At 39.3% G+C, this 17,278-nt stretch overlaps 1 protein-coding gene across 2 annotated transcripts in view; it reads left to right on the forward strand.

Moving 5' to 3' along the window:
- The window catches only part of RHEB (Ras homolog, mTORC1 binding), a 42,768-nt gene extending 28,366 nt beyond the window's left edge, over positions 1-14,402 (forward strand). The window contains exons 4-8 of one of the 2 annotated variants that reach the window (XM_042801982.1): positions 1,817-1,899; positions 6,095-6,151; positions 6,252-6,299; positions 6,828-6,909; positions 13,886-14,402. In XM_042801982.1, the coding sequence (XP_042657916.1) occupies positions 1,817-1,899; positions 6,095-6,151; positions 6,252-6,299; positions 6,828-6,909; positions 13,886-13,978 (363 nt within the window). In that variant the 3' untranslated portion in view covers positions 13,979-14,402. The remainder of the gene's footprint in view (positions 1-1,816; positions 1,900-6,094; positions 6,152-6,251; positions 6,300-6,827; positions 6,910-13,885) is intronic. The other variant, XM_042801983.1, reaches the window with a different exon arrangement.
- The last annotated feature ends 2,876 nt before the right edge of the window (positions 14,403-17,278 follow it).

Raw genomic sequence — 17,278 nt, forward strand, 5'->3', positions numbered from 1 at the left:
TCAAAATAACTTCTTTCCCAGCCTCTGGTTATTTTCAGATTTGATTCTTCGTATGAATAAGTTGAACTTTGAGTTCTGGCTCTCAGGGTTAGAGGGGAGAGGTGATGTTGGGTTATGGAAGGTGTGGCTTGGACAGATTTACTTCTCAAGTCTGTCTTGCTTAATGATCCATAGGGAGTCCTCATGTGTGTACAGCATAGCAAGGATTATATTGTAGATTTGTTACATACTTGAAGACTTCAATATGACTTGAAAAGTTACAGATACATTATTTTATCACTTGGCAAAGTTCTTAATTTGACCCACAAATTCCATGAAGCATAGAAGTTTTTCTTCATTCTCCTAACAAGCTAAAAATAAAGTAATGAATTAAAAAAAGTTGAGGTTATTGCACTTATTTTTCTAGGTACTCCTCTTCTGTCCTATGTCTCTTTATCTTTCATGGTAATCTATTCAGATTTCTGTAGTTCAGTTAAACAGGAGGCTTGGTACGGGATCACAAAAGAGGAGCACAAAAGGAAATCTTACCTAACACCAAATTCCAGCTGGGGCAATCCTGAGAGATTCCGGGTAAAGTCAAGCAACTACAGAGTTGCACTTTCACCTGTTTTACACGCAGACTAGCTCAGATCCCTTCTGTATTGACTTTGGGATTACATGGCCAACTGAAGTGGCAGTTTGGCATTTCAGTGAAGGTGGGGGAGGGCTGCCCTCAGTGTGTAGCAATAAAGGCAAATAAGGGCATCTTTTGTCAAGTGCTATTCTTTCAGACTTTTTTGGCTGAATGTGTGTGGTTGATTTATAAAGGGTTTTTCCTCATTTGCCAGTTAAGGAAGTTTTGATTCCTTTTGGGTGTCTAGATTTAAGCTGCATGATTGCACTGCTCCATCTGTTCAGTCATGACAATATACAGAGAGGTTATATGATACTAAGCTAAAATTAACATCTTAAGAAGAATAGGTTTGAAAATACGAGAACTCATACATCAGGAAGTATGGCTTGTGTCAAAATGGGAATGTTTCCTGGGAATGTTTGTCAGAACAATTTAGCTTTTTAACATGGGATTCACAGTATTTGTGTTGCATTACCTGCAATGGAATGGCAGTCTGTTTTATTCACCTATTTGGTCAGTTCCTTTTCTACAGGGGTAATAAATTCAGTGATTAAGTTTCTGGTGTTTTGTTTGTTTGTTTTTGGGTTTGTTTTTTTTTTTTTTTTTGTAATTAAACACTTTTCATATAATGTAAACTTCTAGTTCTCTTAAAACAACCAATAACTATATTTCTTGCATCTATAGTTAATAAGCATTAGTTAGTAAGCCACAGTTATTTACTTCTTAACAGATCCCATAGGTAACTTAAATGTGATCAGTCTCACTTGAAATTATGAACTGCTAGATCCTGTTGTCTGCTGTTAAAATTAGGAATTTGAAATGTATCACCAGCAAGATAAGAGGTGTAGTTGCTAATTAGTGGTAGAGCAGAGTGGATGTTTTGTACTAATACAAATTGATAATTAAACAGGATAAAGGGATTTGGAATAGCTTTAGCTGATTCATAGTCTTAGAGGGAATAAACCAAAAAACCTGTAGAATAAATTTTAGCGTATACAGACTGACTCAGCTTTTTCTTAATTTGGCAAAGATTCCACATCTGACATTATGATGAAAAAACTTAATTCTGAAAGTACTAGCTATATGAAATGTAAGACATGAGGTACAGGGCCAAGTTTGACCAACTTATCTGATGATGATCAGCTAGCATCAAGTTTTAAACTGTGGCAGTATGTAATTTTAAATGCAATATTCTTTCTACAGGATGAATACTCCATATTTCCTCAGACGTACTCCATAGACATCAATGGCTACATTCTTGTTTATTCAGTCACGTCAATAAAAAGGTAATAAAATCTGTTGTGTTCTTCTGGTTCAGATATTAACCAGATATATTCTGTGTTCAGCTCCTGCCTCTGCTATATCTTCTTTACATGTGTTTAATTCATTTAAATTACTATTTTTTTTCAGAAATTTCCACTCAGATCCAAATGTCACAGAGACTTTGCAGACTAATATGCAAGGTACCATTTAAGAAATGAGACAGTGCTGAACTACATTGTTTTGAGGTATAGCTGAAAGTACATAGAATTATTTCAGGAATTATTAGAATTCATTGCTTTAGCATCTGATGCAGAGGCAGACTTAAATGTAGCATGCCGTTTAGGTTCGTATTTATGTGAAGTACCCAGTTAGTTGCTAGATCAGTCCCTCAGCCTTGTAGCTTGCTACAGTACTTATATTTCTTTGGCTTCTTGTCCTGGATTGTACTGGTTAACCATCAGAAATTTTTATGTAAACAGCAATATATGACTTTTGGCCTGTAGACTCGCTCTTGACATGCTGCAGCAAATCTTACTTGAAAATTTTCCCAGAATATCTGTTTTGTCCTCACTGTTAGCTGTCCATTCTGACATGAGGACAGAGTCCATTGTAGCTGGAGTCATTTACTTACAAGATGCATCTCAGCCTTTATAAGGCTTTGTCATCTTCTGTTATTTTGTCCCTTCCTCTGGTCGTCTTGCTTTATTTAAATACTGGTCATTATTTAATACATCTTAATTTCCTAATATTGTATGACATCTTTGTTATAATAGTCAAAACAGTCCTATTTTCTTAAGTTTTTCTTTGAGTAAAATGATTAAGATCTTAGACCTTCCACTCTCTGCAAGTAGAAGAGAAGTTGATGCTTCCCAACTGCTTGCGAGGAAGCTGATCAGCTTTTTAGGAGTGCTGAAGTGTTCCATGTCTTTTCCTCTGAATCAGACAAAACTCATCAACTCAGGTGCTCTTTAGTAGACCAGCTTGCCTGTTGGCTTTTCTGCGCTTCTCAAAGAGAAGAATACAGTCTGGTTATAAACTTCCGTTGCTTTCAAGGTCTTTAATGTTGAACAGATTTTCACAGTCCTTCATTCTTGGTTTTCATCATGAGTTCTGAAGCGGTGAAGGGCAAGCATGTGTGAGCTGGAGGAAATGCAACAGATGTTAGACTTTCATGTAAGTCTAGAGATACAAAGCTACATAACTCCTCTTTTTTTTTTTTTTTAAATCAGTTTCAGTGTTGGTGCAGAGTAATTTGTATGAAATAGGAGTTTGTCTACTTAGGCTGAGAATACTATCTTGCACTCCTAAAGTGAATAGACAGATGTTCTCCAATAAGTGGTACTGCGATGACAAAAATGTCTTCGAATGAAAACGAGGCTTCTGCAGCTTGTACTGTTGCCTGGTTGGCAGCTAAAGGGCATGTTCTTTTTCAGCTACTCCAGTTGTTGCTTCATGATGTCTTGAGCTTAGAGGCACAGATGAAAAAATTAAAATCTGTTTTCTGTGGTGGTAGTCAATCAGTTAAAACAGAAACCAAATTACGGTGAAAATAACAACAGAACAAGGTATGTTAAGACTGTAGGTAGGTAGTATTTTCATCAGTATTTTAATCTTGATGAATTTATTCCAAGTTTTTCTGTTTCTTCTTTTAAATTTCAAAGTATTGATGATCCTCTCTTGTTCAATTCCTTGTGTTTTATATCAAGACAGTGTTTAGGTAATAGGAAAGCTCTTCCACAATACTCTAGTAGCTTAGATAACTCATCCAGGCAATCATATTACAGTCACCATCTGTATTGACTTCTGTCAAAGTGTGTATATTGATCTGAGTATTCATCCAGCAGGGGTGAGAGCTTTGACAGCAAACTTAATAGAAATGCCCTTTTAAAATTACCGTCTTCCCTGCGAACCTCTAGTGGGAAGTTTAAATGGGACTTGAGTGAAAGTTAACGCCCTACATTTTTCATGTTCCCAGGCTCTCAGCAGCAAGGTTACAGGAAGGTTTTTGCTCTAGTTCAGCTTAATTGAATTCCAATTTTGTATCTTGCTAGGTTCCATGATTTTGTGTAACATATTTATCTTACAGCTAGTAATTTTTTTGTTGTTACGTTTCACACATTGAGCTGTTTGCTGTAACCCTATTTGCTTGACAGAACTGGAAAGGACTGCTTACAGTCTCCACATCTCTCACTGTTTTGCAACTTCATGTGATAATGCTCTTTTTGAATTGGTCAATATCTGTCTTAAAGTATGTCCCTGCTTCTGGCCTTACTAATTTGAATAGCTTTCTAGAACATTAAATTGATCTGGTCAAGACAATTTCATTCCTGGAAGCTCTTAGCAACTTATTTCTGTGTCAGAATTATGTTTGAGTTTAAATAGCATTTCTCTTTTAGTTTCCACCCTGATCTGTTACAAAAGATCAGTTTTTATTTGTAGTATTTTTACTAAAAACAGAGCTTGTGAACTATCCTAGGCAAGCAGATAGGTACACAGAATTGAGAAATGAAGAGCCCAAGCTGAATAAGAACACTTTGCAGCATTGTGCACTGGAACCTCACGTGAGGGCTTGCAAGGGTGTCGTGCCATGGTGTGGCGTTTTTTTGGCTATGATGGAAATCACACACCTAATAGTCAAAAGGAAGTAATAATCGTACTGTTAGTGATTCAGTTATCCTGTGGCTAATATACTAGATCTTTCCTGTTGCTTCAGACTGAGAAACAGTTTTGTGGTCTGTAGCAGGGGTTTTTTTGTAGTATTTTTATTCTTTCAGTTTTCAAGGTCATCTAGTTCTATGTGCAGCAATGCCTCTCAACTTTGTCACATCCAAGCTGCATTTAACTTATTTTTTAAATAATTAGGAGAATGAAAGTCCAAGAAAGTTCTCAAGACCAGAATGTCACTAATACCTTTTCAGCATAAGTTCTTTGTAATCCTAATTACCTTTCATTGATTCCACATTTTGATGTAGTCTGTAGTATCACACTTGAGTTACTAATAGTAAGTTATGCCAGACTAAGTCACACTTCTATTTGCAAAAAACCCTAATTTTCTTGATAGGATACACTAAAACTATTAGCTGAACATGGAGAAACATTGTGTTCTACTCAGTCTCGACAATTATTACTAAAGTCAGACACATTGACCTACTTGACAGAAAATCCTTAAATATGGTAGTGTTTATTGTTCCAGAAGTGAGAAGCTTTAATGATTCAGATAGCTTGAATAGTGTTTTTAGGCACAAGTTCTTTGAGAGCTATGGGTTGGAAGTGTGGTTGAGTGCTGCTCTGTTTTTAAGAGTTTCAGTTTGAATTGAAATGCAGTGCAAGTCAAGACACTGCCTGTAGCTAACAATCTTGGAAGTTGGAAGAGTTTCAGTCACTTTTTTGTTGTCTAGTTGTGTGTCACATCTGTGAGCCTGTGCCTCTCTCAAAACAAATCTGAATTGTCTACCTCATGTACCAGCATTTTTTCCATAATGTAATTAGAGGAGCACATCTGCTCTTCAGCCCCATTTATAGCTTGTTCTCAAAAGTACTAAATGTCAAATGCAGTGGATTTTGTTAGTGAGGTTTCTGGCCTCTTGATATTTCACAGTACTGCTTCTTATCTCCTGTCATCCAAACTTCACATACCTGGTAGGTGAACAGATAAGGACTATTTGATTAACCACTGTTCCAATACCATCCAGCAGGTCAGCTTACTCACTTTACATAGAATATTAGAATTTAAGCTTCTTTTGGCTTTCACATAAATAAAACTAAAGAATCCTGTATGAACTAAGCGTTCTTAAAAAAATAATGTATTCTTTAAAGATAGGGTGTGCTTAACTAAATATTTTCTTTGAAACTGCTGTAATGTGACATGCTCATCTAGAATTGTTGGACTCTAGCAGTTAAATTTCTTACTGCAGGTGAGAGGTGGGAGGGACTTTTAGTGATTTTGTTAGATGCATCGGTCCTGGGTAATGTTACTTATTTCTGCAAATATAAGTGGGGAGGCTATAATGGTAGGCATAGGCTGGTCTTTGCTGCTTCTGGGACCATTTTGTCTGTTGTACACAAATCGGTAAGACTTTCAGCATCTTTGTAGTTCTGCCACTATACATAGAGTAAGTTTTAAACACAGCAACCTACATATGCATTTAATTGCTTGTGTATTGGGTATTAAGGATAAACATTGGAGTGCATGTGTGACTTCATCCCTTTATTTTGCAGTTTTGAAGTGATAAAAGTTATCCATGGCAAGTTATTGGATATGGTGGGAAAAGTCCAGTAAGTAGTGACACTTTCATCTCATTTCATTGCAGGCATGTTACTAGTACTTTGTTCAGTATACTGTAACTGTTCTGAAGTTCTGAACTTTCTTTCACAGAATACCCATTATGCTGGTTGGAAATAAAAAAGACCTGCATATGGAACGGTATGTGAACTCCAGTATGTGTGAAATGCAAGACAGCAGCCGGCATTCCTGTGGCTGCAGTGCACTACTTTTGTTCTTGGCTTTCTGTAACTAAAATCAAATTGTAGGTTAAAATAAGGTACTGGCAAAGGAATTGTGTCCAGAATGTGAACTAGGAGCCATGAACTTCTGTTGTAATGTTGATTTTTGTTATAAGGTTCCAGGGACAGTCGTTTAACACTTAAGTTTTTTCCAAAACAAGTAACAAAAGTGTATTTTACACAACTGTAAAATACCAGATGATATTACAGGTTGCGAAAACAAAGCAATAATTTGGGACAACTGCTCTTCTGGGTCACATAGCGCTCTTACCTGGCTCAGTAGAGTGTTTGTCAGCAGCCAAAAGTAAATGTTCTGGATCAGACTTCACAAAACATTCCTGTGACATGCATTTATGTGCTTCAGTACTCTGAGGTCTTTCCTGATGTATCAAATTCCAATTCTTTTGCAAGTTATAAAGAAACTTTTTTTTTTTTTTTATTTGGTCAGGGTGATCAGCTATGAAGAAGGGAAAGCTTTAGCAGAATCCTGGAATGCAGCTTTCTTGGAATCTTCTGCTAAAGAAAATCAGGTAACAGATTTAAGATTCACTTTATTTTAATAGCAATGTAACGAAATGACTCATAGTTTCACTTAAAGGAAGCTGAAATATTTGCCTCTACTCTACAGGTATTTTGTGTAGATGGTTGGAAACAAAATGGCTGGCTGCACTCAGGTTTTTGTATACAAGGTTTTTCTTACAACTGTAAATGGAAGGAGGAAGTGAAGAACTGAAAGTGAAGCCTCACTGAACATAACAGAACATTTAGTGACAAACTAAAACTAGAATCCACATGGTGGGTGGAACAGGGTCTGTGATCTGCTGCAGTTACCTTAAATAGGAAATCATTGCGGTTGCAGAGGAGTGAGTTGGTGTAAGGGGATGAATCTCGCGTTTTGAGGTGCTAGGCAAGGCTCAGTCTCTTTAATGGGGGGAATAATTGTTTTGTGGGTTCGGGGATGGGGTGAAGCAAACAGAAAAATGTTAGAATACAGCAGAGGCTGTCAGACACTGCTCTGATACAGCTGTAGTGAAGTTGCACAATCTGATGCAATATAACCCGCACACATTTACACTTGGCGGTTTCCTATCACAGAAGGAAAGTGCTTAATTACATGTTAAATAACATCTTAATAACATCTTACTCTTGACTGCTCTAACTTTCTTTAAAATGCTTCCTAAGTATGTTCTGGTATTTGAATTTTGTTCCTGTAGCTGTTAATAATACTTTGTCACTGATTTGACACCTTGCATGTCTAAGCTACAAGAGCCTTCTAGTTGGGGTTTGAAGTAATGGATTAACTGCTGCAGACTGGGGGGAAGTATCTTTTTTACCACTTTTATTTTTCCCTTTCTATTTTTCCCTATAGGTTTCAAAAGCATCAAAGCTTTTGATTTTTGAAAATATAGACTTAGGATAAGGTCAGAAGGATGTTGTCAAGCTAGTTTTAAACAAATGAGTCCTTATGCAGAAGAAACGTTTACGCTGTCTCGTATTTAAGGTAGCATATTACATCCTTGGCCTCCTTGATTACATCAGCACAATCAAAAGGGCAATCTATAGCTAGGACAGGACCTTTTTTTTCCCTCTACCCCATCCACAAAAACAAAACAAATAGCTTTTCTCTGATGTCTGTTACAAGTTGCTTGAGTAAAGTTGGATTTTCCCTGGAAGAAACATTTGGATTCTTTTTTCTTCAGCAGATATGGAATGCTTGGAGTTAGTTTATTAGTACTTTTCTTTCTGGCTAACACTTGCATTAACCTTGCAAAATTGGGCATGTTGAAAGCTTGAAATTTCTCAATACCTTCTCCATACTGCTGGAGAGCTTCAAATACATATTCAAGGAAACTAAATTGTCAGTGTAAAGAATAAACTAGTTAAAAGCATCTGATTTCCCCCCTCCCCCGCCCTTTATTTTAAACAACTTAATACTTCTGGATTAGGCAAAGCTATTGCCTGTACTCTTTTTCTTTTGGCATATATTCACAATGTGTAGCAGCGTAGCAATTCATATCTAGCAGAATGTTTTACTGATAACTTTTCTGGAGTTTGTATTGTTCTTGGTTGAAGAAAAAAAAAGTTGGCTATATTTACACAAAGAAGTTACAAGCTTTATGTGATGCTTGGCATGTCTTGCATATTAAATTGCTGCACTAACAAAGTCCCATTGACTGCCATGTATTTGTGTCTGCTCCTTAGTCTCAGACCGTGTGTATTAAGTTATGCTGCCAGCTGAAATTTATATCATAAACTTTGTAACCTTCCTGGAAATTGGAATGGCAATTGTATGTCAAATATTCAAAGTTCTGTACAGTCCTGTACAAATCCCGCAAAATATCAGAAGTTGTGTTCATTCTTGCTGTCAAAGGTATTCTTACCAGGCCTTCCTTTCAGCAGGATCCTTCAGAACAGCGATTGCGGGTTGCTGTAAATTCTGTCCCTCTGAATTTAGGCATGGGTTGTTAGAAACAGGTGCTTGAACACAGTTCCTCCTTCATGCCTCTTACATACTACACTTGATAAATTTGTCTGGCTTTAAAGTTTGGGAGATCATATGTCACTTCTGAGGTGGGTGCCCACAGCATGTGACTATCTTTCAGGCTCTCTGGCATGCTTCTTTTTCGAGGCTTGGGATGTACAGAAGAAAGTGTGAAGGAGCCCAAAACTGGGGCAGCTGCCTTAGTCTTCTCGTAAACGGTTGCGGAGGAATGTCACCTCTGAAGGGCTGGAAGATTGCGTTGTGAGAGCCAAGTGTAGAGTCTGGAGCTGTATGGTGCCAGAGGGAACAGGAGACACCAGGCATTGTAGCATCTCTTCCTGTGAGTTAGACCAGGAGCACTTCTGAACTCATGTGGGTTTTTTTCCTCCAAATCCTGATTTGACAAGATCAAAACAGCTGATATATAGACTTCTGTCAAAACAGGGTATCTTCTCTTACTCTGAAACTGTCTCTGGTTTGGGGGGGAAATGGTTTATTTTGAACTTAGTGACAAGGCTTCTTGTCATTCTCCTGGTACTGAATGTTCACCTTACGTAAGTCAACATTACTGGAAAAAGAAGTCTGTCAGCACTTTTTGCTTGGAGATTCATCCAAATCATCACCTGTGCTGGCTTGGTACAGCAACTGTAACTTGCCTATCAAGATTAAGTCTAAACTCCTTCCAAAACTGCTTCAGATCCTGTTTGATTTACAGAAGCTAATTGGATGCTTAAAGGGATGAGCTGGACTGGATTGGGAATTTAGAGCTTAAGAACTTCAGTAGAGAGCTCAAACCTTCCTGACTGGGAAGAAGTCTGTTAATCCTTTGAAACCTAGCCATCTGTATTTGGTGGATGTGGAGCAAAAATTTCTAGTGTGCTGGTCTGAAAGTGGGTTGGTACGTGATGTTCTTTGCAACAGCGAGGAGGGTAGTTCCCCTTGCTCCAGGGGTTAGACTGAACTTGATCAGCTATATGGTCTATCCTTTACAACAGCTCTGGTTGCAAGGAATTGCTGAAACCAGAGCAGATATTCCCTATGACAGGTTCTGATGGTGGAGGCTCCTTTCTCCCTCTACAAGGGGGTGTGAGAGCATGGACTCTTCTCCCTTCTTGCTTTGGCTAAAAAAAAAAAAATCCTTTTTGGAGCATCTGTGAGAGTCCTATGGGTGTAGCCTTACTAAATCTGTTCAACTATTTTAGTTGATTAGTAAACTTTAGCACACTTAGACCTGTTCTGCCAGGAGTTATCAAAAGGTACCACGTTCCAGAAATGGCATGGCTTTGAATAGATGGAAAGCAAGAGAGGCAAAGATCGCAGCCACGGTAACGGTAAATGGTAGCAACTGGCAAGAGTTCTCAAGGTCAAATATATTTGAGGCTATGTATCAGCTCCTCCAGACAAGGGTGACCTGGCTTTTGGAGGAGCCTGCGTATCAGGAACACATCAGTCATCAAGGGAAATCCCTAGGCTTTGAGAAGGCAATTCTGGGACTTCATGGAAAAGACCTCTCTTAGATTACTGCTGGGATATTGTTGTCATATCTTCTCAAGCTGCTTAATTATTACCAGATATGTTGAACTGCTTTGGCTAACTTCAGGAGCTTTGATCCTTTCTTGTGGAATTCCTTACTTTGTTTCACCTAAGCCATAGTATAGTGCTTCATCTTAATCCCAGTACAATAAAGTGGTAACTGTTTTAAATACAGTCAGAATCCAAATTGGCCTTAAACCCAGTTGAAGCTGGGAGCCAACTTTTGCTGGAAGGGTTTAGGGAGTAATGAGCAGCTAAATTGTGTTCATCCAGTTGCACAAAATTCATTAGATATACTTGTTTTAGAAGGGGCAAGGAAGTAGCAAAAAATATACTTGTCAAAATGGAGCTCTGCTAAAAGCAATTACTTGGCCGTTGCTTCTTTCTCAAGAACAACTCCATCTTCGAGCTCAGAAGATGCAGTGCTCAGTAGATGATTCAGAGTGGTTTGGTATCTTAGCCCCTCTCTAGGGGTCTGACATGTTTACTTGGGAGGGTGTGTTTGGACTGGCAAAGGATGGGGGGAAAAAAACCTCTCTTCCATTACCTGACTATTGTTCAAGTTCCTTTGCCCAGTTCTGTGCCAAAATAAACTAGTAGTATGAGCAGTTGAGAGTTTCCTTCTTGAAATAATAAAACAGTTGCATAGTTGAAAAATAGAGCATACAGAAGGATGAATCTGGCAGCTGTGGGCTGGATTTGGGTGTTGGCACCTTCCCACATTGGCTCCTGGCAGTGTGTTCCCAACTGGTGCAGGGAGAATTGCCCCTCCCGAGCTGTCTGTCCGGCTCACACCGAGGGGCACGTAGAATGGTTTGGGTTCAAAAGAGACTTAAAGGTCATCTAGTTCCAACCCCCCTGCCATGGGCAGAGCCTCTGGTGTCTCTTGCATGGTGCTAAGCTCTCTAGGCAGCATGTGTTGCCCAGGTTGACATCTATTTTGTTTCCTCGGAAGAAAGGTAGAAGAAAGCCAGATGGCTTTCTGTAGGCTAGGTGTGACCCACATTCTGTAATTGGACCATATGGAGACAGATACGTATAAAGTCTGGCTGCATTCTTTATTTCTTGTCACGAAACATAGCTTCCTGCATTGTTTAAAAGCTCATTCTAAAATTCTTCAGCATATTTGGGCTGAATTACAAATTCTTAAGCGTTAACTGTAGGGCAGTGATTAAACCTTCTCAGTGAATACATATTTTCTGTGAAATGAATTAACAAGCCCTGTGAACTCCTACATCTTAGTGTTTCAAATAGCACGTATCTGACAGAGAATGTACAGCTTCTTGGTTGACAGAGTAAGTTGTGGAGGTTTTTTTTAATGGGTGCTTTGAAGCAGAGCTATAAAGAACTTGTGGATTAAAATGAAACCATTGAAAATTTCAACTCTTAGGTAAGGAAACATTGGTGCAGTATATTTGTAAATCAGTATATCCCCAAGTTTTGATTCAGGGAAGCTCTTCATTAGTGGAACCAGTTTGATAGCGACTGTAGTCCTGACCATGGTTCTCCTAGAGTCTAATTTTCCCAGGGAATGTGTTGTATCATTACTGGACTAATGAGCCACTTCTGTCAGATTCTGTTGGGATTGCAGGGAAACTCCATTATATGGAGGAATACTCTTATTTTCAGCTGAAGAAGTATTTCACATAGTTCCAGAGATAGTACTGTGAACAAACGGTTATAAATACAGGAAACTTTAAAGCTCGGCCTAATCTTGTTAAGATTCTTTTAAGGTTGTGGGGCTACTTCAATCAATGGGATTAATTTGGAAGTGATCCAATTAAGCATTATACCTTGTGGAGGCGGAAAAACATCTGTCAGGTCAGAACACATAGTGATAAATCACAGGGTGCTCTTCGGACTGCTCATTAAAACCAACAAAACCCTCTTTTTATCCTCTTTTGTAATGTGACTACTTTTACATAATGAATGTATTTTCCTTCGTAAGGAGCAACTGCTTGGAATTCATGAAACAGATGGCTAGAGGTTAGATAAACTTAAAATGGCATGTCTGAGATGATCAGGAGATCATTTCCAAGTTGAAGATTCACATGCTGAAGGACTGGTCGTACAGTAAATCTTCAGCTTGATAATGCCATAGAGCAGAAAAGCACTTCAGAATTGTCCTTGACTGTAATATAGATTTATTCTTAATTCTAGGCAATCTCAGATGCTGCATGTTGTAGTTTCTGCATATTCTGATGGAGGCTAGTGTACAATTTTGAAACCTTTAAAACTGAATGAGTCCTGAAAATACCAGATTAGCAGTGTAAGGTACTTACTACAAGTAGCATTTATGATGTTGTTCCAGATGCCTTACTTTCCTGATCTTTCACTATCCTCAAAACCAAACACTAACCCACCAAAAACCTAACTACACTTAATTGAATTCTGCCACAGAATCTCCTGAATCACACAAGTGACATCTTTTCTTAGTGTCTCTGCTGCAGTTAAACTTATTTTCCTGGGAAACTGTGTCTTTCCATCCCAAGATTTTTAACTTGTACTCACTAGCATGTGTGTGTCTGGGGAGGTATCACTTTCCCAAGCCTGTGCACCCCATTTCATCGCCTGGAACTTCAGTAGGGGAGAACCTTTTTCAGCAGCCTGTTTTATTCTCGGTGTGGAGGGAGGAGACTTGGTGCAAACCAAGTGGAGTTGATAGCAGAGCAAGTGACTCCTGCTGTGAGTCCTTGCTGCCTTCCCTCTGAAGGAGTGATGGGATCCACAGTGCACGTCTGGCTCCTGATTTTGCAGCGGGACTCTGTATAATCCTGTATGTTCCATACAGTAAGGTAGGATATTTGAGTGAGCCTGACCACGTTAGCAATGGTTATCCTATAGTTCAAGCTGTTTAAAATATAAACCCCCTTTTTCTCAGGAGGACTTTATCGAAGGAGATTGCCTAATATTAGACAGTGGCTAGTTTGACTCGTGTTTCCTCCTCGTGTGCTTGCATTGTGTCTAGTACTGGTCTTACCTATAGGTAAGATGATAAAATCAAAAATACTAAAGTAACCCTCATTCTGGGCTGTGCAAAGTCAATGATTAGAGCTGAAAAAATCTGCTGCCTTCTGTAATTACTTGGAATCTTAAAGATTACATAGAGGAAATGAATTGGTCTATTCTCTGAAGCAGCACAGCGTCAAAATCTTCAATGCTGTCAGTCACTCAGTGCAAGCTTACTATTTAAAATAAAGCCAAATTACAGTTATTAGCTCTGTTGTGCATATGGCTCAGTTTATACTTGCCTTCCCTGCAGTGACAGAGAAAATAGTTGAGGATTGCTGTGGAATAGTTTATACTTTTCTTCCAAAAGGTTGTGTTCAAAACTGAAATTACCATATCTTCCCACTTTGATTTTGGAATAAGCATTTCATGTGCATTTATCTGCTGGTGTAGCCAGTAAAACAGCTAACTTTTTTTTTATTATGTTTTCAGTAAGTGGGCAGTTTCTCCTTAACTACTAATGTTGTACTCTCTCTTTGCAGACTGCTGTTGATGTTTTTAAGAGGATAATTTTGGAGGCAGAAAAAATTGATGGGGCAGCTTCACAAGGGAAGTCTTCATGCTCAGTAATGTAATTCCACTGCAAAACCTGAAAACACTGGGAATACATTCTACCTGAAGAAGCAAAACTGCCCATTATCTTTAAGGATAAACTATGCTTCTTTTTTTTTTTTTATTTTTATTTTTTTCTTCTGTTAACCTGAAAGATAAACAGTTGGTTTGGAGCCTTTCCCTTCAGATTATGTTAAACTCTGACTCCTGTGCAAATGGCTTCACTTCCATTTTCAAATTTTAAGCAATCATATTTTCAATTTATATATTGTATTTCTTAATATTATGACCAAGAATTTTACTGGCATTAATTTTTCAGTGTAGTTTGTTGGTTAGAATAATCATCAAAATGATGCATATTGTTACACTACTATTAACTAGGCTTGGATATCAGTGTTTCTTTGTGTTAAATGTATACTTGTAAATAAAATAGCTGCAAACCTTAAATGCTTTGTTTATAATTTTTTGTTGATGATTCCATATCAACTTTTTTTTTGTGAAAAATATTCTCCTGCTGACTTTAAGAGGAGATATGAGATCGGGGAGCCACTGGATTGTTTGACTATTGCTTGGGAAGCCATTTGTGAGCAACCCGAATCATCTTTACTACAAGAACTCCAGGCGGGCCGAGTACCTCAGCTCTGCTTTGTGCCCGTCCGTGGGAAGGAGACACAAGTGACACCTTTGAGCTGGAAGGGAAGGCCTGGGGCTTCAGTCTGACAACTTGCACTGTGTTTTTTCCTCTGTAACTAAGAGTTACGGAGTAAAGGGTACACAGATCTGTCCCAAGAAGGGGCCGCTCTACACCTGTGCTGAGGGAGTTGTAATGAGAAACGCTGCCAGCACGGAGCGGCTTTATCCAGGTCACGAGCGTAGACTTGCTAAGAAAACAAAAATGTCATTTAAAATAAATCGCGCGTCCCGAACAAACTGATGGGGCTTGCTTATCATATATTTCTGTACTTTCGCATCTGGATGGCACTGGTAGAGGTGAGTGGTCATCTGGCACCTGGCCGCTCACCATGTCGGGGTCCCAGCACAGCTCTGGGCAGCTTCCCCTATCCGAGTTTTTCCTTGGCTTTTGGACTAGAGTCTTAAATCTCTTAAGTCTGGAAACAAACTACTTTAACTATATATTTAAAAAAAAAAAAAATGCAGTTGACCTGCTTGGTATTTAAAAGCAAAACAAAACTCAACAAAAACAAACGCTGATTTGGGGAAGTTAATTAAATGAAGTGTTTCTCATGCATTTTTGTAGCCATTTGAAAACTTAATTTCTGGCAGGAGTAAAGTGACAGGGAAGCTTGCAATGTTTTTGCAACCAGAATTAGCTTTTGCATTTCAGCCTGTGCCAAAAGGTAAAAATTCAGCATGTGTCACCTCTTTTCTTGTACGATGTTTCCGTCATACAGAAAATGATCTAAAGCCCTCGAGGAACTGTGTGTATAGAAAAACTTCCTATTTTCTTTGGTCACTGTGAGATTAACTGGCTTTCTGGCAAAAAAAATAGTTGCCTTTTCTCTCCATTTAGGATATTTCCCAAAGTTTCTGAAAACTCATTTCTGTTATCTGAATTTTTATACCCTGTGCCAAACAGGTTTCTGTAGCTGGATGCTCATACCTGACAGAGCACTGGAGGTCAGGGAAACTAACCCAGGCTTTGATTTCAGAACCAGACTGGTCTGTGGCTGTGCACTAGGTTTCCTTCACAAGAACCTGCAACGCTGGAACAAGGGTAGTTTGACTGATAATGACGTTGCTGAGGATTCAGGAAACCGTCTGGAAAGCAGGAATGATACGCATCTGTTCGGTAGCACCTTTCATTGCCTAATCATGAGGTGATAGATGACTTTATTGCATGACTTGCATCACAGAAACATGTCGTGTAGCCTATATCACATGGTACAAGTTCTGGAATACCAGAAATTTTAATGACCACATTTACTCAATTTTTTTTTTTTTTTTTTTTTGTAAAATAGTGACCATGTGTGTACTGGTGATGAAGCTAAAGCCTGAAACGGCTGCTGCAGTGGTGCTTGAGATGAGCCAGCTGCTGAGGCTTCGAAGGGGATGGATGAGGAAATGTGCAAGTTGGCAGTCCTGGGATAATCGAGGCCCTACCTTGCAGGGGTGAGGCCTTTCGGGAGGACTGAAAGGGAAGTGCAGGTTCTCTGGATGATTTGCAATGGGAACTTCTGAGACTTCACGTACTCGGCACTGAGAAGCACATACTGCTCTTGCATTTTCTGTAATAGCTGAATAGTTTAATTCACCATATTTTGTTTTCTTTCCCCTAGTGCTGGCTCATCCAGTAAGAAACGTCATTCCACTCACCCAAGCCTTTCTCTGCTAATCACATTTAAACACTAGCCATATGCAATAGTCTTGCAGTTTTAATGAAATGTGTAGTCAAGTGTGATCAGTGAGCTACTTGTCCTTTGCTGGACAGAGGTTTCAGCTGGCTTGTCAGGATGGCAACTTCCAACAGTTGGAGTCTCATAGAGGCTGGGGCAGCTTTGTGCTTCCTTGTACTGACTTAAGAGCTGGCATGGGTTAGGTTCTTCACAGTGGAAGCCCTGAAATGGGCAATCTTGGAAGCTCTATGTTATGTACAGAGGCAAGAAATCAGTATCTAGCAAACTGATACTTGCCTGGAATTGATGAATTTATACAGCCTTGTCTGGCAGCTGCCCTGAGCCTTCAGAGGCTTCTGGAGGATTGTGATAAATGGTGCACGGATTAAAACATAAGTCACAAAGGAAGTAAGTTCTCCAGCCCAGACTAGAAAAAAAATTAGACACGCTTAATAGAGCTGAGCCTTATTCTTAAGGGATGATCACTGGCAAAGGTGAAAGTGCAAAGATCCTTTTCCTGTTGAGGAAATCAGCAGAATTTAACTGTGATAAATCAAGTTAAATTCCCATTGACTTGGGTGGATTTAAAACGCACTGTTCTGGAAATGTCTCCTGCCCTGCTTGTGCTCCTGTCCAACTCCTTGCTTTGCTGTATGAATACTGAGAAACCGCTTGGCAGCCTGAGCCCAAGAGCCCGAGCTGCCCGTCCCCAGCCTGCCCTGCGTGGGAGTGCTGAGGACGAGGAAGGCGGTGGGGCCGGTGCAGCTCAGCGAGTGGAGGATGGACTGCAGGCAGAAAGCAGATCCGTGAGCCGCCTTTTTCCTGTTGTTCTTGTTTCTGTGCATAGCAAAGTATATCCCTGCCGGATTAGCTCCCCAACAGGGAAGGCTTGGAAGCAGGCTGGTTTGGGTCTGTGGATTCTTCCGCTCTGTGCTTTTTCCCAACGTCTGTAGAGGGTTGGTGGATGCA

The sequence above is a fragment of the Tyto alba genome, unplaced genomic scaffold (genome assembly GCF_018691265.1).
Source record: "Tyto alba isolate M040663 unplaced genomic scaffold, T.alba_DEE_v4.0 Super-Scaffold_38, whole genome shotgun sequence".
Classification (NCBI taxonomy): Eukaryota; Metazoa; Chordata; class Aves; order Strigiformes; family Tytonidae; genus Tyto; species Tyto alba.